Source organism: Cygnus olor, chromosome 1 (genome assembly GCF_009769625.2).
Source record: "Cygnus olor isolate bCygOlo1 chromosome 1, bCygOlo1.pri.v2, whole genome shotgun sequence".
NCBI classification, from domain to species: domain Eukaryota; kingdom Metazoa; phylum Chordata; class Aves; order Anseriformes; family Anatidae; genus Cygnus; species Cygnus olor.
This window is the reverse complement of record NC_049169.1, coordinates 119315044-119340393: the sequence shown is the minus strand read 5'-3', so window position 1 is coordinate 119340393 and position 25350 is coordinate 119315044. Positions and strand designations below refer to the sequence as shown.

Below are 25350 nucleotides of genomic sequence, written 5' to 3'. Positions count from 1 at the left end.
ACAGCACAGCTCTGTACTGTATGTTTTTCCACATCTCAAAAGCACCACGGAGTCAAGGTGTGCTAAGCTGAGGTACAGCAGCCATCTTAACCAGTTTAACCTCTCTTGCTACAAGTTTCTGTCCAAGTTTTCCAGCTCACCTTATAATGCAAAGTTGCTAGCAGTTAAACAAACCTATATCATGAACCGTGTTCCTAGGAATATTCAAGAGCAAAATTTAAAATGCATAACGATTTGAAGGGTGGAAATACCACTTGTGAAACACTGACATGGTGGAAAAGGGCTTGACAGTAGATGCATCTGCTGCCATGGTATTTTAGGGCTGATTTCCTGAGGAGATGAGATGATTCCTCTCCAGTGTGAAGCGGGCTTTAAAAAGGACATCCTAAAGAGAGTTAATTTTCTAAAGTGATGGCACAGCAGGGGAGACGCAGGAGCTGCAGATTGATCGGTGGGTACATGTGGATGGCTAGTCAGTGTGTACCTAACACCATTGTAGGTGCACCACTGCTGTCTCTTGCTGGTGATGTGCTGTCAGGGTGTGTGTAGAGGCTTGTCAGAGTTACTGCAGTCCAGATGGGAAAGTGTGAAAGAATATATAAATCCATAGGAAATCAGGCTCTGCTAGTTGCTCTGTTAGTCATGTAACTTGTTTAAAGGTATGTCCTCTAACTTAGTGTGGCATGTTGCTGTTCCAAACACATAGTTTTATTTTCATTGTACACATGAGAAATATTACAAAACCTTACTTCTTTCCTGAATGGAATACAGAAGTGATTTGACAGCAGTATTAGTTGTAGAGAATGATTTTTCTAGTTCTGTCTTCACTGTTGTCCTCCCTTCCCTAACAACCTTCTATTAAAAATAAATTTCCCTCTTTCCATTAAATCCTGTTAGGACTGAATTTAATTTAAAATGTTTCCTTTTTAAAATAACTGTTGAGTTATTTAGCACATAGAGAAAACAGGCATTTTCCCATGAGAAGATTAAGCCCCAACTTCAGATTTTACCACCCCACTTTGCGTTTCTTTTCTTTACTTTTTTTTGGCCTAGATGTATTTTTGATGGTTTGTGAATGGCTACACTGAAAGCCACTGTTTTCAAAAGTTTATTTAGCTCTGAATCCAAATGCTACTCCCAAATCCAAACACGGGCCTTGGCTCAGCAAAACATATGGGGCATCCGTCTACTATTACCATGAGAATATTTCCAGTGAAGTCAGTTCATTCATTCATTTGAGAAACTTCAGGAGTTAGGCTGGAAATCCCAATCTAGCAGCAAGAGATAGATAAACATGAGCCAAAACACCTGGGGAAGCCTATTTACCTTAGCAGAGTGCCATACAAATAAAAAGGGTCTGTTTGTATTCCTTACTGCAAGATCAAAACCTTAGTGGCTTGTGATCTGTTTCTGGTACATGAATGTGTTTTAATTTATATGAAAATGCTAAAAAATATGGGGTCAGAAAACCTAGCAATTAGACAATGCATGTAATTTGTGAGTTGCGTAAATGCATAAAATATATTCATGCAATAACCTGTGTATCGTGCTAAAATACATTTAGTAATGTCTTTAAAGGGTGTCTAGATCAGAAAGTTTAAATTAAATTTTGTGTGATAACTGAGCAGTATTTGTGCTGAGACAAAAGCCTGTCCCCTCTGACATCTCTTGCCTCCTCTCTTTTCAGTATGCCATGTTCTTGTCCCTGGTGTTCCTGGCTGAGCTAGTGGCTGGCATTTCAGGGTTTGTGTTTCGCCACGAGGTAGGTGGAAATGTGCTGAGGTTGCATGTGGCAGTGCTTCCCCGGGCAGGAGCTGCTGAGAAGTGCTCTGGAGCGTGGACAATTTGTAGGTCGCTGAGTTCAGCAGCTCCATATGCATCTCCAGGGATGCGGCTGATGTTCAACAATAACGTGTGCAGCTCTTAAAAAACGATACGATTCCAAATGAAGGGATTTAGCCAAAGCTCTTGGCCTCAGCTGTCTGATATTTACTCCGGAGCTATCATTTTTTTTGTGTGTACATCATGTAAGATCTTTACTCTTTTACATGTGCTGAAGACTCCAAAACAGATTATATCTTTTCTTAAACACAGCTTCTTCAGCCAGGCAAGCACTTGTTCGTGTAAGGCAGAGAGCACTTTTATGTCAGATCAGACTTGATGTATTGTAAATCTTTTTCTTTTGGGGGGAGTGGAGGGAGGAGAGCGGGGAGAGGATGTGGAATGGGATTGTGTTTCTATACTGAGAATAGGGAGAGATTAGAAATAGCATGAGGTAGGAAACTGGGACAGGAAGAAGCTTTAGAGACACATGACGGTCTAGATTTGTAGTAGCACTTCTGCTTTATCCACTCTAATCAGGTCTATCTCTGGTTTTAAGTCCATACACCTACATGCCGTTAATACTGAACTAGAACAACCCCAGAGACCTTCTTTGTCTCTTGTCTTTGTATTAACTGCTTTTCTGGTCTCCTCTTTCGATGTGAAAATTCCCTTGGTATAGGCTTTTGTGGTGTCTGCCCTTGCGAATGGTGGATGGTTTTTAGTTTGATCCTGACAGACCTGCCCGTCTGCTCAAGGTGCCATGTCATCGGGCCTAAACCGTGGCAGCCTTGCCGTGACGCTGCTGCTCCCTCTTGGCAGAGGCAGTCTCTTGTGAAGGTCACAACCATGTGGGTTGACCAAATCATCTGCTACGCATCCCCTTTACCACCCAACTGAAGTACATTTCGTAGCAATGTGCTTGACCTTCTTCACCTGAGAGAGCTTTGTTCCTAAAGCAAACGCCTTCGGTGCTGGGGATAACGTTTGCCATGTCATGGGATTCATGGTTTCTTATGAGGCCCCTGTCTTCTCTCTCCTGGCTGGGTCTGTCTGGCAGAGATGTGCAGACTGCTTCCTTTCTCTTCCTTTACACAAATTGCTATTTTTGCCTTTCTGACATAGCTCCGTCCCCCACCTTGCTGTGGGTATAAACTCCTTGGGCACCAAAGCAGTGTAGCTGGGAAGACAGCCCCAAACAGCTCATAATTTTGCTCCTTGCCTCATGCCTGCTTGATGTTGTCCTGCATTTAGTGAAAAGTCTTATTTTCACCATGTGCCCCAGTGATGTTCTCAAGGCAGTCAGTGCCCTCCTGGCTCCCCAGGGCGTGCTTAGTAAGGACAACGGTTTCTGAGTCGTGGCCTGGGCCTGGGCCATCTCAGTCATTGCTTTGTGCTGTGCCAAGGAGTCTGACCAAACTCCAGCTCCCATCAGGCACCCTTGAGCAGAGGGAAGCATGGAGCCTCCTTCAAAACACAGTGCTGGAGTGAAGTTGGGGAAAAAGCATCTTTCTTATAGATTAAGTCATTTTCCAATCCCTTTTTGGTCACCTGGCAAGCTTGACTTCTCCTAGCACCTGCAGCGGGTTGTGATACATCCACCTGCTTCCTCTCCATATCTTCCCCATGTTTCTTAAGGGATTTCCCTGGTTAACCACTAATGATTCTCGTGTGCCTTCAGTGGTCACATTTTTATACTTTTCTTGGTTGCAGCTAGTTCTGCTGCTTGTCTCGAAAAGGAAGGAAAATCCTCAAAACCAACAATTTTCTCTCAGTCTCAAGAATGGTTAAAACCTGAGCTGTGTGGTCTGAAGCTGTCAGTTTGCAGGTCCATGCATGGGATCTCCTCAATCCTGTTATGTATACCAAGGATTTGTGATTCTGAAGCATTTGCTTTGAAGTAGGATTCATGGAGCCATCCTTTTGCTGTCTAGTTTTCCTTCTAGAGGGCCCCTGTTCAACAGAACCAGTATATTCATGCCCCAGGCATCCCAATAACCTGCTCAATGCATAGTGTTTTTACACTAACAACTAAAATGTCAGAATTCTGTTTTTAAAAATATATAGCAGTGTGCTAGGGTAGTGTTCTTTGAAGAGGCCAAGTCTGATAGACCCCACCTGGGAAATACCATGAGTAGACTCCTGACGGTTAAGAAGGAGCTCTGCCATCTCTGAAAGCACACTTTAGAAAGAGTGTGAAGGGATGGTTTAATTGCCTTGTTCAGCTTAGAAATGATTTTGTTTCCTGGAAAAAGTGCCTCGGATGTTACGCTTTTTGTTTTTCAAGTTGGCAGGTTTGTTGGTTTTTTTTGTTTTGTTTTTCCCCTCTTAGATCAAGGATACCTTCCTTAGGACATACACTGAAGCAATCCAGAATTACAACAAGAACGATGAGCGGAGCCATGCAGTGGATAATGTACAAGAAAGCGTAAGTCTGAAATTTGGAGATTAAAAATGAATAAATAAGTAGAGACAAAGCATACCTTCAGATCTGATCACAGAACATGAAGTGCTGATGACTCCATTTGCAAGCTGTATTTTGGAAGCAAAATGCAGCATTTAAGGTTTGGTCTTGCTCCCCAGTTCTGATTATAGCCCTGTCTGGTTGCATAGCATGTTTTTGCTGTAAGAAATCAGGTTTCTGAATGCTTGAGAAGACATGCTGCCCTGACAAAGTCAATGGGAACTTCCCCTTATGCACCAGTAAAAATAGGTTTTGCCCAGAACATCTACTAGTCGTAGAGTAGTTAGTCTCTCCAAGAACGCTCTGCTTCGTTTGGGAGATTTGCTGGATACCATGCCCAAGGCAGCAGGAGATACCAAATGGCAAAATTTCAAAACCAGTATTGCAACAGCACCATGCTGGTATGCTCTTAATGCTGCTGTTTTGTCAAATCAATTGCAATTACCTCTAATCTTGTGCCTGGGCTATGTTAAAAAACATGTACCAGTGGCATGGAAACATTTTACGATTGATTCAGACAAACTGATGTAAATCCAAATTAGAGAGTGGCAAAACTGATCGAAAGAAAAAGTATTTCAACTGACATGCTTGTACAAGATGGCTAAATTTTAATGAGCTCAGTACAAGCTGTCCAATAAAGATGGGGCCTGTCCTTCTTGCTTGTGGTTCACCCAGATCTTGAATTACATTTAGGAGCCAGTTTTATGTGTGGTAGAAAGTGGGCAGCCCTTATTCTTCAGGGAAATCTGTCAATAGGATTATAAAATGTTGTAAATCTGAGCTGGATCAGACAGGATTTTGTAATCTAGCATCTTGCATCACTGATCAACTGCAGCTGTTCTGTTTGCAAGCACAAAGAAAGGCTGGCAGAGGAGACTTAATGAGCTAAGGGAAGAAACAGAGTGTATTTTGTCTGAAGAGAAAGCGGGTAGACAAACGTGGCTCTGTGACCTGAGGGGTGCAGTGACAGAGCAATGGGAGGTTTCCTCGCCTTCCAGCGGAGAGCAGAGCATGAGCAAATGCTGCAGCATGGCCAAACTAATCTGAGGTGGCCAGACACATGGGGCCAAGTCCACCGACTGGAGCAAAGGGCAGTAAAATTCACATTTAAATTCTCACAGGAAGTTATACCATAGCCAAAAGATCCCTGCAGCTCACAGTACATGCTTTGAGCCAGTTGGCTTTTCGTAGGATTGGAACTTGCCAAATGGATGAAATTTTAATGTAAATGTATTGAGGGCTTCTAGGTCTATCTTAGAGATGACAACTATTATTTAGCGCCCCTCAGCACATTTGAAATTGCCCCTAACCTGGCTCCTCCAGCCCAGCAGACTATAGTGCTGGTCTCAATAGAGTATATTCTGCTGTCAGATTGCCTGTTTGAGAAATGTTAACTCTTTGTTGGAATTTCTGATTCCTTGGAGTTGGCTGAACTAAATAGTTTTGAGTAACTGTCTGGTGTTTCTGTCATAGCAAAATGTTCACGCCATTTGTAGCTCTGTTTTCACAGGAACTGCGTTTATAAGTCTTTTTCATGCAGAGAATTCAGCACATACTCCATATCTTTGAATGACAGTCTTCTGGTTTAGCATCTAGAGCAGAACCATCCTTCCCGACTTATGTTTTTTCAGCTGATTTTATAGACACACTCTGTGAACATATGATTTCCTATTCACAGCTCAGTGAATTTTCCTAGAAATTATTTTGGTGAGTTAGGGAAGTTCGCTTCACCTTAGGAATTTGTACTGCTTTGACCCTGTCTGTGTTCATTTTAATACTTTATAACATTTTGGGGTTTTAAGGTCATTTTTTATGACCACATGATGAGGCTCTATCTTGAATTTCCAGAATCATCTTTCACCCAATAAATAAATGAGCAAAAAAAGAAAAAAAAGATGGCTTCAATTAAAAAAGATGGGTTTATGACTGGACCTTTGTTAAATGTTACAAATAATAGCTCTTCTCATGAAATACCTTTTTAGTAGTTCATCCGCTCCTGTCTTCCTGATGGGAGATCTGGACACTTTTGTGATAAATAGTGGGGATTAGTATCTACTTTTCAAATCTGGAGAGAACCTGCCTTTATTTTATTTATGAGTTTAAGTGGGCAGTGATGATTCTGTACTAGTTTCAATTCTGTGTTTTTTTGTTTTTTCTTTTATTAATTTATTTTAATCTGCCGCTTTTTTCTTGTAGCTGAGCTGCTGTGGCATTCAGAGCTATACCAACTGGAGCACCAGCCCTTACTTCTTCAAACATGGCATCCCTACAAGCTGTTGCATGAACTCCAGTGACTGTAATACTCAGGATCTGCGCAATATGACCGTGGCTGCCACTAAAGTAAACCAGAAGGTAATAGTAACGTTGTGCCAAGGGCAATTGTTATGAAACCATCCAGTACCTCAGTGGAACAGTGGCATTTCATTTCAAATGTTTGGTTGGTAAGGATGTGTTTTGGGGCAGAGTGATGGTGAGGATGGGCTTTGCTCCTCACTTGCTTTCAAATTCTTTAAGCTGACTTTTCTCAAATGACCAGTTGTGGTGACATTTCTGCTGAGAAGGAAATTTGTTCCCATTCCTCATAACACTGATTCAGGTACAGCTCTGCACACAGAAGCAGTGCTGATCAGGCAAAGGAGTGTGTGCAGCACATGCATTTGGCTGTCCTTGAAAGCTAGGTTGTTCAGTGCTTCTCTGTGCTCTCCTGCTGAATGCTGTGCTTTTTTGTTCAGAAGAAAGATGTGTCTAGGTGGAAGGAAGGACAGGTTTTACTCTTGCTTATGTTCTACTTGAAATTTCAGTGCTAGAAGTGTTACTAGAAATGACAGTGCATAACTGTCATCCCAAACAGAGAAAACAGGGATGACTGACAAGTGTATGTTTGTGTGGGTACGTTTACAGTGGCTCTTAAGAAAATCTTTGAACGTGTGCCACTGCATTCAAAGCACAGCCTGAGGTCACCTGAAGGAACAGATTGGGAAAACAGCACAGGAATGGGAAAGCAGGTTGGAAAAAGAAGAAGAAAATGAATAATTGGGGAATAAAAATACACAAAGCACAAGGAAAGGGAGGAATAAAGGGAAAACAATACAGCATATATCACAGACACTGGACTGCAGAAGTACAGCTCAAGTTTTTCCTTTAATTGCTGGTGCACCATCAGTTCTTTCTTTCTAGTTAAGATTTGCAAGAAAAGCAACAGACAGTGTATTGGTAAAATTAATGAATTTGTAGCCAAATCACCAAGCTAAGTTGCAGCATACCTCAGAGTTAAGAACTGTTTGCTTTGCTGTTTCTGTTTTCAGTGTTGCATAGAAAAAAGAAAAAAGAAGAAAATGTCTTGAGTAGATAACGGGAAATATGGAAATGCCTCTCTGTTTTCTGTTTCTGTCTTTTTCACCTCAGTCACCTGTAGATCAGAAAGTTGCAGTGGTGGCTGAGAACAGCCTGCAACACCTTTTTTTTTCAAACCAGTCAAGTGGACATCTTCTAGCATGTATTAAAAAAAAAAAAAAAAAAGAAAGGAAAATAGAGGATTATTTCCCACTGACTTCTTCTGTTCTAACCACTTTATTTTCTGTAATAGTTTAATGAGAGCCACTTGTTGCAGATGTAACTGGAACATTAGTGACGTCCATCTGTTATGAAACTCACTGTCGTCACCAGCAAAGTAATCTTGCTGGGTTGCATAGGATAGATATAGAATATAAGTATAGAATATCAAGGATGAGCAACTCCTTTCATTCACACTTTATGAACTTGTAGTAACTTTATGTTTTTGTAAAAGTGGGAAGACGGTGAGAGACAGGATGGGTGTGGATCTATGGGATGTGCAGTACAGCCAGCATCCCTGGCAGGAAAGCTTTCTGGTGTGTGTGTGCATCCTCAGAGACTGCCTTGTCCTCTAACGGGGGATCCGTCCGGGGATGGCCATGCTCTTTGACCCTTTCCTGGCTGCGTAACAGTGCAGGTGTCGTTTGCATTCCCACTACCAGTCTGGTGTTTCCCAAAAGTGCCAGGCTTACTCCCCATGCTCTGCACGCACAGAGGAATCCCTGTCCATTTGTGAGTTCCTCTTGGCAAAGGACACCTGCAAATGTGTAGGGAGCAGCTGTGGGATGAAGGAACTTGTCCAGTGCCAGTGACTCGCTTGCAGTCATGCTTGCTCCTCAACCTGCCTCTTGTCTAATGCCCGAGTCACCTGGTGGAGGAGAACTGCTGATTCCTCGGGAGGCAGCTGACTTCGTTACTTGGTTTGATTACCATGGGGAAGTTTAGCAATTGTCGGATCTTGGATTTGTCCCTAACTCTTGAGCAAGGTGGGATTTTTCTGAAAGGGGCGTGAGAATAAAAAGTAAAGCTGGAGGAAGGGTTATTTTGCCCGAAGAATAATGATACATTATCCAAAGAGAATTAGCTAAAGATCTAATTGAAGGACTAAAAGAAAACATTCCTGGGTTTTCTTTGCAAACTCTGCCACTAACTTGCTTGGTGACCTTGTGTAAATCATTTAGTCTGTCAGTTTCCTGATCTCAGATGGGACTAATACCTAGCTTTAAAAGTTGTCATTAGGATTAGCTAATTGAAGTTTGTATTGTGCTTTTAATCTTCAGAGCTCCTTACCAGCAAATCCCAAGAACTATTTCTCTCAAAAATCTTAATAAAGGAACAGATGTGTGAAGAATCATCATATTCTTGCTACGTCGTCACTTGTGACCTCTTAATCAGCACTCAGATATATGCACACAGTGCTTCACAAACATTTGTACTACTGCTTCTTGCAGTCTTATTCATGTGCACAGCAAGGAGAGAAGTTAGCCATATTTATGCAATGCACTTCAGGAAACAGATGATTGTGATTTGGGAAAATACGGTCTTCAGATGAGGAGAATGATCACACCTATCTCACTTGCATGTTTTTTTAGTGAGATCTTCTGTCTCCCTCAAATTGCCATTGCTGTTAGATGTTGCTTCTCTTGAAGGCTGTTGAACAGAACAGATTTCAGAAAAGCTAGGAGAACATTAAGCGTGTCAGACTGAATGAAAGAACTGGTTGAGAAATCTAATCTCATTTCGTAATATGTATGGCACACGCACAGCTATAGTTGCTTGATGTGTTAAATATGCAAGCTTGAATCTAACATACTGTACAGTGTTGTAAGACATAATTAATACATATGCTTAAACATTTCAGAACTGAATTATGGCTGTTCTGATCTTCAGTTACTATAAGGTTTACCACTTCATTACTCCCAGGATTAAATAAAATGTCTTCTGATATTACAGAAGAGGTTAAAGAAATGATATAATTTAGGTCATGAATGGCCTGTCTGCAACAGATGACATTGTCCTTTCCTTCTAGCTGTTATTTTTCACAAGCAGTGTAGTGCTCTGAAATCATGCAGAGTTCTTCCAGTATTTGCAGAAGTAGTGTGTGGATGGAGGGGGAGTGTAGAGATGTATCTCCAGTACAGGACTAGAGTCCAAACTGGGAAGGGGAACTCACTCTTATTTCTGTTGTTTCCAACTTCTGATAAAGTGGATAAAGTTATAATATTACATGCAAGGCCATGGGAATGACTTTATGCTGAGAGTGTTGTTGGTCCTTTGGGGAAGTGTGTCAAAAAGGTTGGGATGTGGCTTTGTGTTGTGTGGGCAAATGAGTTAGTAAGAAAAGAAAATGGATTTTTTTTTTCAAGTTTTTTTTTGTCATGTGTTTAGATTCATTTAGGGACCACAAACTAGGAAAACTAATTTCAAACTGTTTTTTTTGAAGAGCAGAGTAGGCAATTGGAGAAACTTGGGTAAAGCTAACATTGGCAGGACATCTCAAAAAAGCTTGTCCAAGAGAAGGGCAGCTTACATGTATGAATTTTCTGGCACTGGTGTGTGCCATGAGCTGGGGTAGGAGGAAGCAATTCCGGTGATGGAGTCAGGGTCTGAGCTAGAGACAGAAAATTGAGTCTGGGGAGGTGGACAGGGAATTTTATGTCCTAAAGCAAACAGACCAGGAAGCTTCATACAAGACGCCTGATAACTTTATTAGATAGTTTGAAGTTGTATACCTCTCAGAACCTTGCCTGGTCTCCTTTGACTGATGAAGGTAAGCAGAATGCCTCACTGGACACCTGAAGCATGCTTGTACTAAACATCCGGAATATTCAGAGATCAGCATCATTTACTCATTTTTTGGCACCTATATTGTTTTATAACATGACTTTACGTCGTTATTGGTGTGGTTTTAAATCAAAGGTGTAATGTTTATTCAGTCACTGCAAACTGTCTTTCTTTAATACGACCTGTGAAAATGAGTGCAACATCACATTTAGCTTTTAAAAATACTCGGATGCCTTTGTTTCTAAGCAGAGCTATTTTTGTCATCATGTTCCGTCATTCACTCAGAATTGCTGTTAGAAATAAAGGTGACATTGTTGGAAATAACAGCAAAAACATCGTCTAGCCCAAGAACATTTTAAATGAGAGGTATGTGTGTATGTGTACATGCCAGGGAAGATCTATACAAAGAATTATTATGTTTGTTTTCCAGGGCTGTTACGATTTGGTGACCAGTTTTATGGAGACAAATATGGGAATTATAGCTGGAGTTGCTTTTGGGATTGCGTTCTCACAGGTAAGTGCATAAACGCTTTCCTCCCCCATTTTTTTTCTTCTTTCTCTTTATCCTGACATCAAGGAAGGAAGGATTATGGTAAGGGACTGAGCTCAGCATGCTCGTTAGTCCTGAGGTCATCTGTTCATTGATTTTCTTTTTTTCAACTTAAATGAAGTTTCTCCTTGGGAATATCAGTTACGGTTGAGCTAATGACTAGCTCAAGGAAAACAACTTGTCCCTTCACCGGGTCACACAGAGGTTAACCCAATAAAACACTGGCTTAAATGGAGCATAAACAGCAAAGAAGACAAATAGCTTGTCCATTGTTTGGATAAGCTTCTATCTTCTAAGCTCTCTTACTATTTTTCAAGGGAATGAAGAATACAAATAAGAGTGTACCTTCAGGCCTCTGCATCCCAGAGAAGGGGAAAAGGGAGCCTGCAAGGGGCACTGGGTTTTGGTGATTGATCTTTCTTTTTCCTTGTAGCTCTGAACACTTTGAGCAGAGATCTGCCAAAACCAGGTTATTAAACCAGCTCCTTGCCTGCACTAAAATGTTTGGTATGGGTAGGAGAAGAGAAGAGCTAAGTTTGCTGCTCTCTGATATTCAAACCGTCTTTACCTAGACAAAGGTTAGGGAAACTAAAGGACCGGTCAGAATCTTTTAATCAAGAAGTAGCAGGAAAATACCTGCATTTTTCAACAAGACCTGTGCTCCTTTATACTACTCATTTCATGCATGATGGCAAGGATTCTCCCGCGAATGTGCAAAAATGAGAGAGGGGGAAACACAGGCAATGCAAAAGTGCTTGCAGAATGGTGCAGCAAAATGTGTGATGATGTATTTGATGTCCGATCCACTTACGTTTGAGAGGCAGTCTGCCTTCTCTCTGTGGAGAGTATGTGGTATGACTGCAAGCGTCATATTCAAAAACTGTCATGCAACTTTCACTTGCTTCATTCACACAACATTAAAAACCTGGGTCCTGAGGCAACACTGAAAATACAAATATCTCTTGAATGACTTATGTTTATCCAGGGGTATGAAAAAGTGAGGTGCTAGGACAAATTATTTGACTTCTGAAAACTCATGGATTCAGTTAGCAAGATGCAGGTTTATACTGTGCTGCACTGGAAGAAGTGATTTTCCAGTGCTGTTCCTGGTGGTGGGCAAGTAGATGGAGGGGCTGTAGTTCCCCTCTTGCCCTGGCTACCCCATCTGTTCGGTCTGTGCTTGGCTGCATGGTATTTATAAGAGCTCTCTGAGGCTAATTCACTCAGAATTTGCTGTGGCCTCCAGGTTTTTCAGAGTAACTGTCCACAAGCTGTGTGGAAAATGGCCACCACATCCTCATGGTCATCATACACACAACCCAAGGTAGCCCTGAAAATGTGTGGGCTCAGGCCAGCTGCCTGCTCTGCCTTGGGCATATATATAAACCTGATGCCTTCTTGTCTTGGTCTCATGTGTGAGAAGCCCCGTGCTTTGGCTTTTCATCCTGTTCAATATGAATGTAAACCTTAGTTCACCGTACCTCAAGGCACCCAGAGCATGCACGTGGGTGTCAGCTCTTTGTGATCCAAAGTGAAAACCAGAAGTCTGGAACTGGTGCATGGAGCAGGGGGAGAGATTTTTTTTTTAAAAGTCTATTCTAGTTCTTGTTGAATGGTCACAGTTGTCTTGATACTCTTCTCCAACCTCGATTATAACTTGATTACTTCTGTAGGACTCTGAACTCTTTATTTCACTTTGGGTTCTGGACAGCTAGAAGGCTATATAGCATCTTTTTAAATGTCTAATGTAAAACCCTCCAAAATAATGGGATAAGTAGCACTTTACGAGTCATTTATGTGCTGCTAGGGTAAATGCTTCAATCAGGACTGGTACTATGTGAAAAACTTTAGTCAGTCTACCACACATATGATAGGCAAAGAAACATCTTGCCTGGAAGTTGCTTGCAGCTGGGAGGGGGAGTTCAGCTGGAGCTGTCAGTATTTCGGCACGTGCCTGGCTGTTTGCTGTAGGTCATCAGTTGTTCTGTGAACGCCACGCAGGAAGGCAGGCAGTGCTGCAGCAGGGGTTGGGCAACGCATGCAGAGCGTGATCCCCGCAGCAGGAGCCTGCTGGCACGGGGCAAGGCGAGCACCGCAGGCTGCAGGCAGCACCGTGGGGCATGCACCCCGCCACTGCGGCTCTGAGGGAAGCCCAAGGTGTGTGTGCTGAATAGAAAGAAGAACAGAAAAAGAAGAGAAGGCGGACAGTTGTCATTTCCTGACTAATCTGTTTTGCTGGACCCGATTAGGGTTGGTGTTTACAAATCGATTTCAGGTTAGCCCTGGCTGGCAGTAGTGCCAGGCAGCGTTCCAGCTGCAGGCGAGGTTTTGCTCTTCCTACTGAGAATAGTTTTAATCTAAATAAAAGGCAAATGAGGACGTGTCGCTCATCTCCAGCAAAGCATGGTCAAGGGCCTTTCCTTCGCGTGATTTGTGAGGTGTTGACTAGCATGAGGAATGTGCTGATTCTCCAAAACGGGGAAGGCTGATGTAATGGCATTACATCTCGCAGGCCTGGCACAGAGCTCCCAGTCAGAGTCGGAGTTTTAACGAATCCACTGTGCTGCTACCATTGTCTGCATGTTGAGAAGCCGGCACTGCGTCTCGAATTTGAAATAACAATAATAAAATACAATTTTATAGTTTTTGGCATCAGATGCCAACGCTTACTTTCAGCTGGGATAATTTCCGTTTAGCAGGTGCTCTTCAGAGCAGCAAAATGAACACTATTCTGCCCAACAGAGAATAAAATTATGTAAGCAGCGTGGATGATGAAGACCTTTTCCTAGATAAAACGACAGTGCAGGCGTTGGCTTAAGGGGTGCAAGAGAGGGATTTGGGGGGAGGGGGAAGGGTTACAGACATTAGGGTCCCTGAATAAAGGATTCTCAGTGCAATGTTAAAGCCAAATTCTTTCTTCTGTACTGAAGGCCTGGAAGCCAGGTGCTGTGCCCTCCTGTATGTTAACGTAGTTGTGAGTACTTCTACCTAACTGTGGACACAGTTCTGGTAGAGACATCATTAACCTTGTCTACTGCAACCCCTGTCTGGAGACACGGAGGCTGAGACTTGGTCTGGCACAGCCCCCAGGGAGGGGTGTGCAGCTCTGTGCCCCGTTGCACCTGGGCTGGGGAGTTGGATCCTTATCGGGATGCAACGTGCGACCTGAAATTTAATATAACGCTAAGTCTGCTGCTTCTAAAGACCAATCGCTGTGGGTTTAGTACGGAGATAGGACCTGTGCCAGAGGCATACCGCGGCACTGGAGGCTGACGGGGGTAAGCAGCACATGACATGGAAAATGTGCTGTCTTATGAAACAGAGGCAGGGAACCAGGATGCTTGAAGCTCTGCATATTGAGAATACGGCAAGGTAAATCATTGAACTATACTGTTATTCCTGATGGATAAAAAAGCAGTTTTAGCTTACCTGATCCGGTGATGAATTCAAATTTACTTCAACGCATCTGTATTTATAGATTTTGGTGGGGTTCCAAAGAATGAGAAATGGTGAAGATACCAAGACACAAAATGGAAAAATGGAAATTCAAATTGCACTTCAGTTTCTCTTCAGTATAATAAGATGTAATAAGTGTGTCCTGCAGGATAGCTTCCACTCAATTTTAATACCTGTGAAATGATTATATTTAAAAAACAGTCATCATGTGTGTGGTAGGAGATAAGATTGCTAGGAAGTCGCCATGGATGGATTTCAGTGATCAGATCCAAGATATGCCTAAGATTACTCCTAGGTACCATGGAGAAATGAAAAATGTATGGACTGCATTGAGCTGTCTGGAGTGAACTTTTGCCAACAGAATGGTAGTAAGGAAGATGCACCTGAGGGATGTGGGTTTTCCAGTGCTCTAAGCCAAATAATTTGTCAGTATTTTCAAGTTTCCTGTAGCAAGACCAGAGGTATCAAGACAAACTCTCTGGGTTTTGTGTAATATTTCAGGAGACCGAGGTAATCTTAGAAAAGTGGGAAGAAAAGGAAAAAGTGAGAGAGGAGACAACTACAGAACCAAATCTGGCACTCTCCCTGGTGGAGTGATATTTGAACTTTGTCATTCTTAGAGCTCAAAAAAATGGGACTATAAAAAAAAAGGAAAAAAAAAGGGAATTAATAAGTGAATAAAAGTTGAGATGGGGCACTTGAGAGATGGTGGGAGCTAAGGAAATGAAGGCAACTTCTAGCAGCTAGTTTCTTTGCTGGAACCCTTTTATGCTGGTTCCTCTGGTGTATCAAAGGAGCTGCAGGGACCTGCTACACAATGGGATAAGGGACTTCCATCTGAAGAGCAGAGGTTGCAAGTGATGAAGAAAACACAGAGAGCAAGAGGGGGTGGAGGGAGCTCATTTGTGGTTCACAGACGGAGAGCCTCTAACCTGATTCAAATACAGAAAACTTGTAGCTGTGACTGTAATGAAAGAGCACCGTGAGGAAAATTCAGCAACTTAATACAATATCGCCTCTTCTTGGTACAGGAGGGACAGTGCTCTTGTGGTTCAATGTGAGAGTCTACACACCTTGTAAAATACAAGGTTTTATATGTGTTCAAAGTACTTCTAAGGTATTTGTTATAGCTCTGCTGTGCCCTAGTGATGGGTAGAAGTGCCTTATAAAATCAGTGTATGCAATGGCTCGATATGCGGACCGTTATTTTTGAAATACAGAAGTTGGGTGTTATGGTACTATAATGACTTAGATGCATAAATCAGCATATAGTCAGGGCCAGGAATTAATAAGTGGACCAGAGATCAGGAAGATGCATTCATGTGTAACCTGCCATTCATCTTACGAGTGACTTGGTTAAATCAAAACATTGTTGTGTGCCTGCAGATGCTACAAAACTTAGACAACTGCTTATTGGTGAGTTGCAGCCGGTAAAAAGAAGAAGAATCCCAAATTAAAGGTAGCCGGGGAGGCCTTCTACAGTCGAATGTGGAAAAGAAATGCTTGCTGTTTGTATTGCTTGCCGCATCTTTCCCGTGTAAACCTGACAGGAGTAGCAGGCTGTGTTAGGGAACAGTGGTGGCCATAAACTGGGTGCTAGTGCAGGACCAACTGCCCGTGTTTTCCAGGCTTTGCCCTGACTTTCCTCCCCTCTGTGGCAGTCTGGGACTGTGCAATGTGATGCTGCCTGAAATAGCAACAAAGGAAGACCGAAGCTCTAGTGAGGGATAGGAAGTAATAAGGATCTCGTGGCACAGGCTAGCAAGATGAGTTACCTTGAATGTAGGTACACTGTTGGCCGTTGTAGGATGAGGGGGGAACGGTTTTGCGTTTGGGATGGAATTTGCTCAGTGAAAATAAATAGGATGAAATAGACTGTGGAGTTCATTGTAGTGAAAAGGGCAAAAAGTCAGGGAAGTAACTTGTGTGACCAGCTGAGGAAGGTGAGAGAAGAATGAAAGGTACTGCAGACATAAAAAGGGAACAGCAAGGCGGGTGGGACAGTGCCACTCAGCGTTACTTGACTCTGCTCTGGATGTCAAGGCATGGAGCATTGCACACCAGGCACGCGGTATAAGAAATCTCACTCTCAAAACTGGAGCTGAGATAAAGAAACATCGTACAAGCAAGCAGTGGAACTGATAAAGCCCCTCTAGTAAACCCACTGAACGTAAATGGGTTTTCAGCAACACTTTCCGAGCTGCCAAATTGATAAAATCATCCCAGTGACTGGGATATTTACACATGGAAATCCAAAGCCCAGACGGATGATGCTGGCATCATTGTTACTGGTCCACAGGCTCCTGGGTGAGCTGTGAGCACGCCAGCTGCTGCGTCAGTTCCCTGCTGGAATACCTGTCTAGAGATGTTGAGTAGAAAAGGCTAAAATGTCTTCTTGGTATCAAGTAAGATTTTCAAAGCTGGGGAGTGTTTCCAGCACCCACATCTCTTTTGGCAGCTGTGAAAATACAGCCCACAAAGCCTAGTAGCTGAGATCTTTATTGGATGTTGTTGAGGAAGGGTTATCGAAGGCAATATCATCCTTGTTATTTGGTGGCAAAATCGGAGGGGGGCGTGTTGGTGACAGCAGAGATTCAGGCTACTTTTAGGGAAGACCCCATGCCCTTCTCAGATGCCTAGCACAGTCATGGTGGTACATGATCTGACACCAGCACCCCTGGTGCTGTGCTGTTCCTGGAGCAGTTGTGGTGCGTTTGGTTCATGCAGACCCTGAAATAGGAGAGGGAGTGCTACGTGGCAAATTTCCGTCAAATGGAGCGTGGCCTGACCAGGTATGTGACATCCTAGGGGCATAAAACAGTTTATCTGGATTTGTGGTACCCGGGCTTGGTCTTGCTCTGGGCTGATGCCAGCTTGACTCTGACATAAGTGGAGTGTCACTCAGCTGTGCTTCTTACAGCCGTGTCCAGAAATGTTATTAGGGGGGAGGCAAGCGCTTTCAAGCCTTTGAGCGGTCTCAGTATTTAGATGCAACCGTAAAGCGATGTAATGCAGGTGTAGCGTAACAGGGGATCAAGCAATTGGCCAGTGGAGAAGGTGAATATTTTGATGATGATAGTGTTTACAGGGAGCACTGATTGTGTAGGGGAAATGACAAACACTCCCAAGCGTGAAATGAAAGAAGGAGCCAATTTGGGCGGGCAGCCAGCCAGCCATTAGCTGCGGGCGCTCTGCAGGGCCTAAGGGGAAGCGGAGCCCTGATGGTGCGACGGGGTTGGGATCTGCCTTCCTAAGCACTGCTCCGTGAGCTGGACTGTCCCCGCCAGGCACCCCATGGCGCCAGAAAGGGAGCTGGAGCAGCTGGGGGATCCCAAACCTTGGCAAAAGCTGCTGCGGCTGCTTGGAGCAAAGTCAGGGAGAGGCTGATACTCGTGCGGAGGCAGCCCTCTTGCCAAGCCCCGTGGCCGGTGATGAACGGTGACGATCTGGGTATGCTCGTGAGTTAATTAATTGACCAATCCCAATGAGAAAAGGGAGGCTGAGTTACGTACAGTGCGTTAACGCTGTGGGCATATGCAGAAAATGCTAACAAACTGCAGCACACAAAACATTGAAATGACTGAGAGGTTATTGAAGAGTGGAGGCAAGGGATCTGTTTTCAATAATCTGAGTAATATCCAGGGGAATAGTGAAAGACTTCTTTTTATATTGTTTTATTTCTGGATTTATAACATTCATTTATCGAGTGCTGCATCGTTTGTAAAGAAAGCATAGCTACCCTGGGGCGTCAGGACCCGCAGTGGAGCCGGTGAGTGACACGCAGCCGGCAGCGTGCTGCTGCACCCGCTGGTTGCCCGTCCGTGCCTGGCTGGGCCTGGAATGGCAACAGGACCGAAAAGTAGTAAAAGCACGTGCCGTCTGTCATATAAAGGGGCTTGGGTAACAATCCAGAGGAGGATCCAGTGAGGAAGGACGAGATTTTAATGCTGTTCCTCTAATTAGAGTGGTCCCTAAAACAGGGGATAAATTCTGTTGTGGGTGATAACACCAGGACAAGAAATCTTTGCCTGCCGTGGCCTCTGCTTTGCCCTGCATTCCTTTAACCTAAATTCTTCTCTTCTGCTTCTCTTCTTGTCTGGAACAGTTGATCGGGATGCTGCTGGCGTGCTGCCTGTCCCGGTTTATTACTGCTAACCAGTACGAGATGGTGTAACAAGGTGAGCCGTGCCCGCTTCCTGTGCGGTGTGCTGTATGTGCTGCTTCTGCTGAAGACAGAAGATGCCGCTTAATTCACCAAGAATTAAGTCTTCCCACGTGATTTCTTGGGTTTTTCATCCCAATATTCTGTCTGTTGGGGAAAAAAAAAGGGGGGGCGGGTTAACATCCTATTGAATGTTTTGCCATTTCAGTTTTCTTCTTGAAGGGAGAGGGCGAAATACCTGCTGTCAGCAACCGAGCCAACCCGGCGCTTTCCTTTTGTCCCCCCCCATCTAGTATTTCAGAAGCGCGACGTCCAGAGCCCGTCTCAGGACCAGGACCTGCAGCAGCACCCAAGAAAGACTGACACGAATGTTATAGCACACACCGTCTCTCGCACGCACGCACACCCCCCCACCACAAGCAAGCACGTGCGCACGCGTGCGCGCTCGCCGCCCCCCCGAATTCCCGACCTCTGCCCCCCGTGTAGTGTTACCACCATCCTGTGAAGTCCCACCGTGCCGCCGAGAGCCGCCGGGACCGCTCGGCCTCCACACCCGACCTCCGTGCTGGCGGCCGGGCGGGGGACGCGGCGCCGTCCGTCTGCTCCTTGTCACGCAGTAGTTGCATTGTAAGTTAACACAGGTAATTAATTCATTAACAGCATCGACCAGGCTGTGCATGTAGTGACTGGAGGGCGCGATTAGCCTTTCGCCATGGTTAATAAGTGTTGCACACGTTCATATAAGACCGGTATATGAAATATATATTCTTTTGGTTTTACCTTAATTTCTTGGTTTGTTTATTGCTTTACTAAGGTTTTCACCCTTTCCCCCTTCCCCGCACCTGCTCCCCGTCCCCAAAAACAAAAGGAATCGGTAACATAACATAAAGATACTTGAAAATGATGTTAAAATGTTGTGCTTGAAGGGAACCGTTGCTCCTGGTGTTCTTCTACATCTTTGATTCTTACTCAGTGTTGTATGCCTAGTGCGTATCCCGGTAGGCTTTGTCTAGTGCATTTTGCCTCTGAACCTGATCCTGTGTAATACTGTTACTAAGCTGTGTTGTTGCTTACCGTGAAGGCAGTAATTTTGCTTCCTTTATTTTTATTAGATAGCTATGAACTAACTGAACCGTGCTGTACTGCGGCCTTCAGATTTTTTTTTCCCGTCCTTTCTTTTTCTTTCTTTTTGCATTGAGGTTGCAGCCACCAAATACGTTGTTGAATCAAATCAAAATAAAAACAACAAAAAAAATCACAAAAAAAAACAACAGGCATATGAAATATTTTTGGGGGAAAGCAAAAGTTTAAAACCTTTTTAAAAAATAGGACTTTTTTAATAATGCCTCTGTCTAGCATGCCAACGAGAATGCATTGATATTGTGAGTATTTGTGATATACGTATTAATAAATGGAACCATTACAGATTTCTAGCTGCTTCCTTTTTGTTCTTTAGTTGTAACAAAACTCTTTTGGGGGTGGGGGGGGGGAGTGAAAATGAAACACAAGTGCACAGCTTGGAGTGACATGCCTTTATGCATATTTTAACAACTAACTTGCTTTTGACAGAAAAATGTTATTACCCTGGAAAAAAAAAAAATGAAAGAGCTGGAATTGTTTCAAAGCTCCTAGAAAAACCTTCCACAGCTGGTTTCACCATGTGACAAATACATACCCTCTGCTTTGCAATTTTTCTTCTTGTGACTGATACAATCTGCAGCGTTTAATTATCCTGTCCTTAGCGCTGCGCATGATTTTGGCATTAAGCATCTCTTTGATTTTGGTAAGCGTGTGGGTGGGGGGAAGAGGGACGGGGGGGCTAATAGCCATCTTTGCTGCATTTGCGGAAAGGCAGGCACTCGTCTCTTTCTCGTTTGAATGTGCGAGGACCTGAAGGTCTGATCAAAGGCCTGTAGAAGTTTAAATCGGGAAGTGCAGGCGCCCTGTGCCTGTGTGCAAGCTGCCACCACGAGGTCTCTGCTGTGAGTGTAAAGCGGGGTTGGTCTTTGCTAACGTGGGATGGGCTGCAGAGCGACACCAACCCCAGTCCCAGGGCAGGCTGTTATTTTGGGCTGCCGCTGACCAGACAGAGGGGTATCTGGGCACATCCAGGGCTAAGCCGACGTCTTCCAGGAGCTGCTCCCCTGGCACCACTTCCACAGGGGCGCAGTGCCGTGCCAAACCCTGTCCCCTGCCTCGCAGGTAATGGATTGTATAGATTTGACCCGCTGCCAAAACCAAAAGCTCCGATTCACCACTCGTTCTCTGCTTCTGCGTTTGATTACTGCTCGGAGCTTCACATTCGTCTTCTGTCGCAATTTGCATTTTTTAGCGTGGCGCTAAAAGGAGCCTGGCTCTGTGCAGTCGTCGGCGTCACTTGTGTTACTGTGGTGCCCAGGAGCTGCCTGCGCTGAGGGCTGCGCCTGGGGTAATGCACTTCTGTACCCCGTGAAACACGTGAGCATGTCATATTTTCTTCATCAGCTCCATTTTCCCTATTGTAAGTTGTTGGCAATGGGGACAAAAAGGCTTGGTACTTTTGTGTGAGAGCAGCATTAGGTGTAGGGGACCCTGAAGTGTGGGGACGCCATCTCTTCCACCAGTCCGTCCTTGAGCTTCAAAAACAATTCAGAACAGAGGGTTGTAAATAAGAGAAGAGGAAGCTGCTCCACAAATTTAAATCTGCCCTGCTGCTTCACTGCCCTTCCCCTGTTGCCTGCCCCAAGACCAGAGCGTGTCCCTGCTGGTGGCATCGCTGCTCTCCAAAAGCAGCATCGGCGAGTCCTGCGTCGTGGAGCTCCGCGGGGAGGATGGGGCAGCTGCACGGTGCTCCCCCTGGGGCAGGGGCTTCCCTTTCTCCTCGCTCGGTGGAAAGCCTCTGGGACGTGGTGTGGGGGCATCTCAGGACCTCAGCTGGTGAGCAGTGCTGGAGGGCCTCGCTGGTGGCCACGGTCCTTGGGGAGGAGCGCTGCGGCCTCAGGGTAGTGCCTGAAGCCAGCAGGGCCAGGTCAAGCCTTGCTTTGTACCTTCCCCCCTTGGGACATTGGCACGGTGCGCCCAGTTCTGCTCTCCTCGTGGTACCAGAAATGGGAATATCAACCAGGGGCAGGTCCCAGCCCCATTGCCAACCCTGACATCAGCCGAGGATCGCACGTTCCCTGTCTGAAAACACCCGCGCACCCAGGTTGTTACAAACAACAGGTCACCCAGGTCAACGCACCAACAACACTCCCGCTTTTTGGTCAGAAAAAGTGTTTTACCCCACAGATGTGTGAAATCAGCTTTCCGAGGGCTGCTTTTACCAAACTGGCCCAACTTTGAAGAAAAAGCTGCTGGTTTTGCCTTTTGTTTGTCTGTCGTAGCTGGTCCTGTTGCTAGCAAGAAGCGTTTTATTCAGATGGGGTTTCCTTCTCCTCTAGCGCGGCTGGAGAGGGTTGGTGTGTGCACGCTCATCAGCAGCGAGCCGTGGCGAGGCAGACGCCCGTCTGCTCTGCGGTAGCTGCAGCCTGGCTGTTTTTGGTCTCTGCCAAAGCTACCCATGGGTGACACCGAGCAGTTATTTCAGACTGCAGTCCTTCCGTGTGGTCGGTAGCTGGGGTGTGCGCACACACACACACACACATAGCATCCCAGGTGTGCGATACGACATGGTAACTCTCAGTGTGACCCGCATTCCCAGTGCAGCCACTGAATCACCAGATTGCTGGGCTTTATTCACCGTACTCACATAACACAGCGCCCTGGCCAAGACTTTCGGGAGCACTGGATTTTGGGAAAACCCCTGGAAGTGTTTTCAAAACACGCTAGCTTTCCAGAAGTGCTAAGCCACCTACCTTCTGAGGATCAAGCCTTTCCAAATCCTCTCCAGAAGTGAAAAGTCATATTTAAATACCCTATGTTTTCATAAAAAGGAGAGTATTCATCTAAATATATGCAATATTTCCAGAGGGGAAGCACAGACAGCTTTCTGTCTGGCAGTGTAGGAAGCCATGGTTCGGGTGCTTTATCTTCTTGAGGAGAGAAGCAGAAGACATGGTGTGAGAGAAGGCTGATGCCCAGTGGGAAAACTGCTGGAGTGGGAGGAGAAGGAGCAAAACCCATATCCCTCTATTTTTTCAGTCAAAAGGGCTTGAAACAGGAGGTATTTCAGCCTGCTGTAGGGACTGTAAGACTGCAAATAAACAAATATTGCAGTGCACGGGCGGTGATGTTCGTGGCCAGCATAAATCCATGGCATGGCCTGAGGCTTCGCAGGAGTGGTTTGTTCCTACAGCCTTCGTGCGCTTTTGTGGGATTTACTTTTATCACCATGTTTGTGGGTTATTGCTTGGTCAAAAGAACATATGATGATTATTTGGTGTCTTTTTGTTTGTAATTAAAGCAAGCAAAACTTGCCCAGAATTTTCTTCATCCCGAAGTTTGCTGTGATCCACACGCTGGATGTGTTAGTCCTTCTCCCACATACAGAAGCCAGCGTGCTGAGTCAGTGGGTTCCCCTTGTGTGCTGCTGTGTTTACCTTTGTGCAGTCTCTGGTGCGGTCAGGGCCAAGGACTGCCTCCTCTCTGCCTGCGAGGTGAAGCCTATTTCAGCCCTGCACTCCCTATTTGTTTTGGACGATGTACTTTTGGTGCTACAGTTTGAAAGGGAAATCCAAAAAAAAAAATTGCTTTACGAGACCAATTCAATAAAAAAAGTTATTGGCAATTAGCACAGTCTTTTTTTATTTAAAAAAAAAAAAAAAAAGTAATTAGCTCTCCTGCCCTGAGAATTAATGAATGCCTTTCATTAGACCCCAAGGGGCAGTCAACCCGGTAATAATCCATTTCAGGTTAATGTTCTGAACCAGCATTGTTTGAAAATGCAGGCGGCGGGACTGTCACAAACAGGAGGCGATCGCACCGCGGTGAGCGCTGGAGCAGGCTGCTTCACAATGAAAGCCCATCAGCAATTTGCTTCGCTTAGTGCAATGAAATCAGCGTCTTCATCAAGGAGGTGAAGGCAAGCGCCCAGAAAAATGGGTGTCCCTGGGTGCAGATCTTGTGAAGCCAGTGGACCTTTGCTGAACGTGTCCAGCATGCCAGGGCAGAACATGGGGTGGCTGTGTGGCTGCCTGGATGTGGCCATTTTACCATCCGAGAGGTGTTTGGCAGCCAGGTGGCAGAGGGCCGTATGTCCCTGCTTGTCCCCACTTCACTGCTTAACTCTCTGACACCACAGGGAAGGAGTACCAGGCGACAGCATCCCTTCCCCCTGTCCCCTACCTGATTGCTGGCATTTTCCAGGGGATGTGATTTGGCGTGGATGCAAAAACTGCACAAATTCAGTGGCTGGACGGCCTGATTTTGAGCAAAACGTTGTCATGAGACAGGAACCAGCTCCAAGTGCAGCAGGAGTCTCCCCCTGCCCAGCGCTCTGCCGGGGAGCAGGGGCTGCCCAGCAGGAGAACCGGGAGATGGTGCTGCAGCCCCAGCAGCAAGGTGTGAGCTGGGGGAAAGCGCAGCACCGGCTCTGACATGAATCTTAACAGCCCTCTCTGCCAAACGCCTCCGTGGTGGCCACGTCTCCGGCACTTCCCCGCGCTGCGTGCAGCGAGATAAAACGCCCAGGTGAGCAGTGAATGTAACGATTGCTTCACATGCACGGCGGCACTGCCTGGAGGCGATCGTGCAGTATCAGAGCATCGTCCCGCTGGATGTGTCAAGGAAATACCGTCAGGCACGGAGCTAAGGCTGTGAGTGTAAGGGCAGGAACAAACAGGGCCAGACGACACGGAAAAAGAGGATTAGGCAGTGCGGAGGCTGTTGGGGTCAGCGCGATGGGCACGGGGCTGCATTACAGTTGCTTTAGGCAACCTCTGCTTTGGCGTTTTGTAGATTACGGATGTCCAACTTTGCAGCTGTAAGCTGCTTCGAGCACACGTTTGTTTTGATGTAGTTACTTAAAAATATACATATTACATGGTGGAAAATATGTTTTTTGGTTTGTTTTTTTTTTTTTTTTTCATGTGGAACCATAACCATACTCTGAGGGACCTTCAGCAGGGCTGAAATCTCTACATCAACCCCTCGCTACTTGCTGGACCAGCTCTTTACATGACAGCAGAGCAGGACTGCCCGTAGCAGAGCTGCCTGGGTGCGGTGAACGGGGATTAAGGGGATGCTTGCACAGGGGAGGCCGATTCATGTGCCACACCGTGATTTCAGTGCAAAGGGAAAAAGAATGTTCCTTGGTTTAATATCAGCCATTGTTTTACCCCCTTTTCAGCCCGTTTTGCTGGAAGGGTTGGCAGAACTCTGAGGAAAGTTTTACAAGTGGAAAAAATGCGGTTTTTTTCCAATTTAAAAGTTTTCAAAAGGTCAGCTAGCTGTGATTAGTTTTGAAACTGGAATTAGTAATTGGCACATTTAAAGTATCTGGGCTTGAGGATTATATTTTTTGGTAACCTAAAGGTATTTTAAATCTGTGAATTTGCAGTTTTTGCTTTCTGGAGAGTTTCCCATTTTTGATTGATTTTTGAGTTTTTCCACAAACCTATGGATAAGGACTTGGTGTGATCTTACTGCACAGAGCTGAGGAAGACCAGGTGTGGGTCTCCTTTGGATTCATACAGTGCTCTGGAACCCGTAATTTCCGTTATTCATTTACTTGCTATAGCAGGAAAAGTAATTTTTGCAGGAAAGATTGAATCTGAGGAAGGAAAGTGTCCTTTAATATCACGGCCACAGAGCCAAGGTCAGACTCCACAGTGCAAAGGCAGCTACCAACTCAAGACCAAGCTG

General features: G+C 45.0%; 1 protein-coding gene across 2 annotated transcripts in view; it reads left to right on the top strand.

The window, feature by feature from the left end:
• The window catches only part of TSPAN7 (tetraspanin 7), a 94551-nt gene extending 74554 nt beyond the window's left edge, over window positions 1–19997 (top strand). The window contains exons 3-8 of one of the 2 annotated variants that reach the window (XM_040530628.1): window positions 1688–1762; window positions 4154–4249; window positions 6482–6637; window positions 10833–10916; window positions 18514–18586; window positions 18864–19997. In XM_040530628.1, the coding sequence (XP_040386562.1) occupies window positions 1688–1762; window positions 4154–4249; window positions 6482–6637; window positions 10833–10916; window positions 18514–18582 (480 nt within the window). In that variant the 3' untranslated portion in view covers window positions 18583–18586; window positions 18864–19997. Of the gene's footprint in view, window positions 1–1687; window positions 1763–4153; window positions 4250–6481; window positions 6638–10832; window positions 10917–18513; window positions 18587–18778 lie in introns of both variants that reach the window. The other variant, XM_040530637.1, reaches the window with a different exon arrangement.
• The last annotated feature ends 5353 nt before the right edge of the window (window positions 19998–25350 follow it).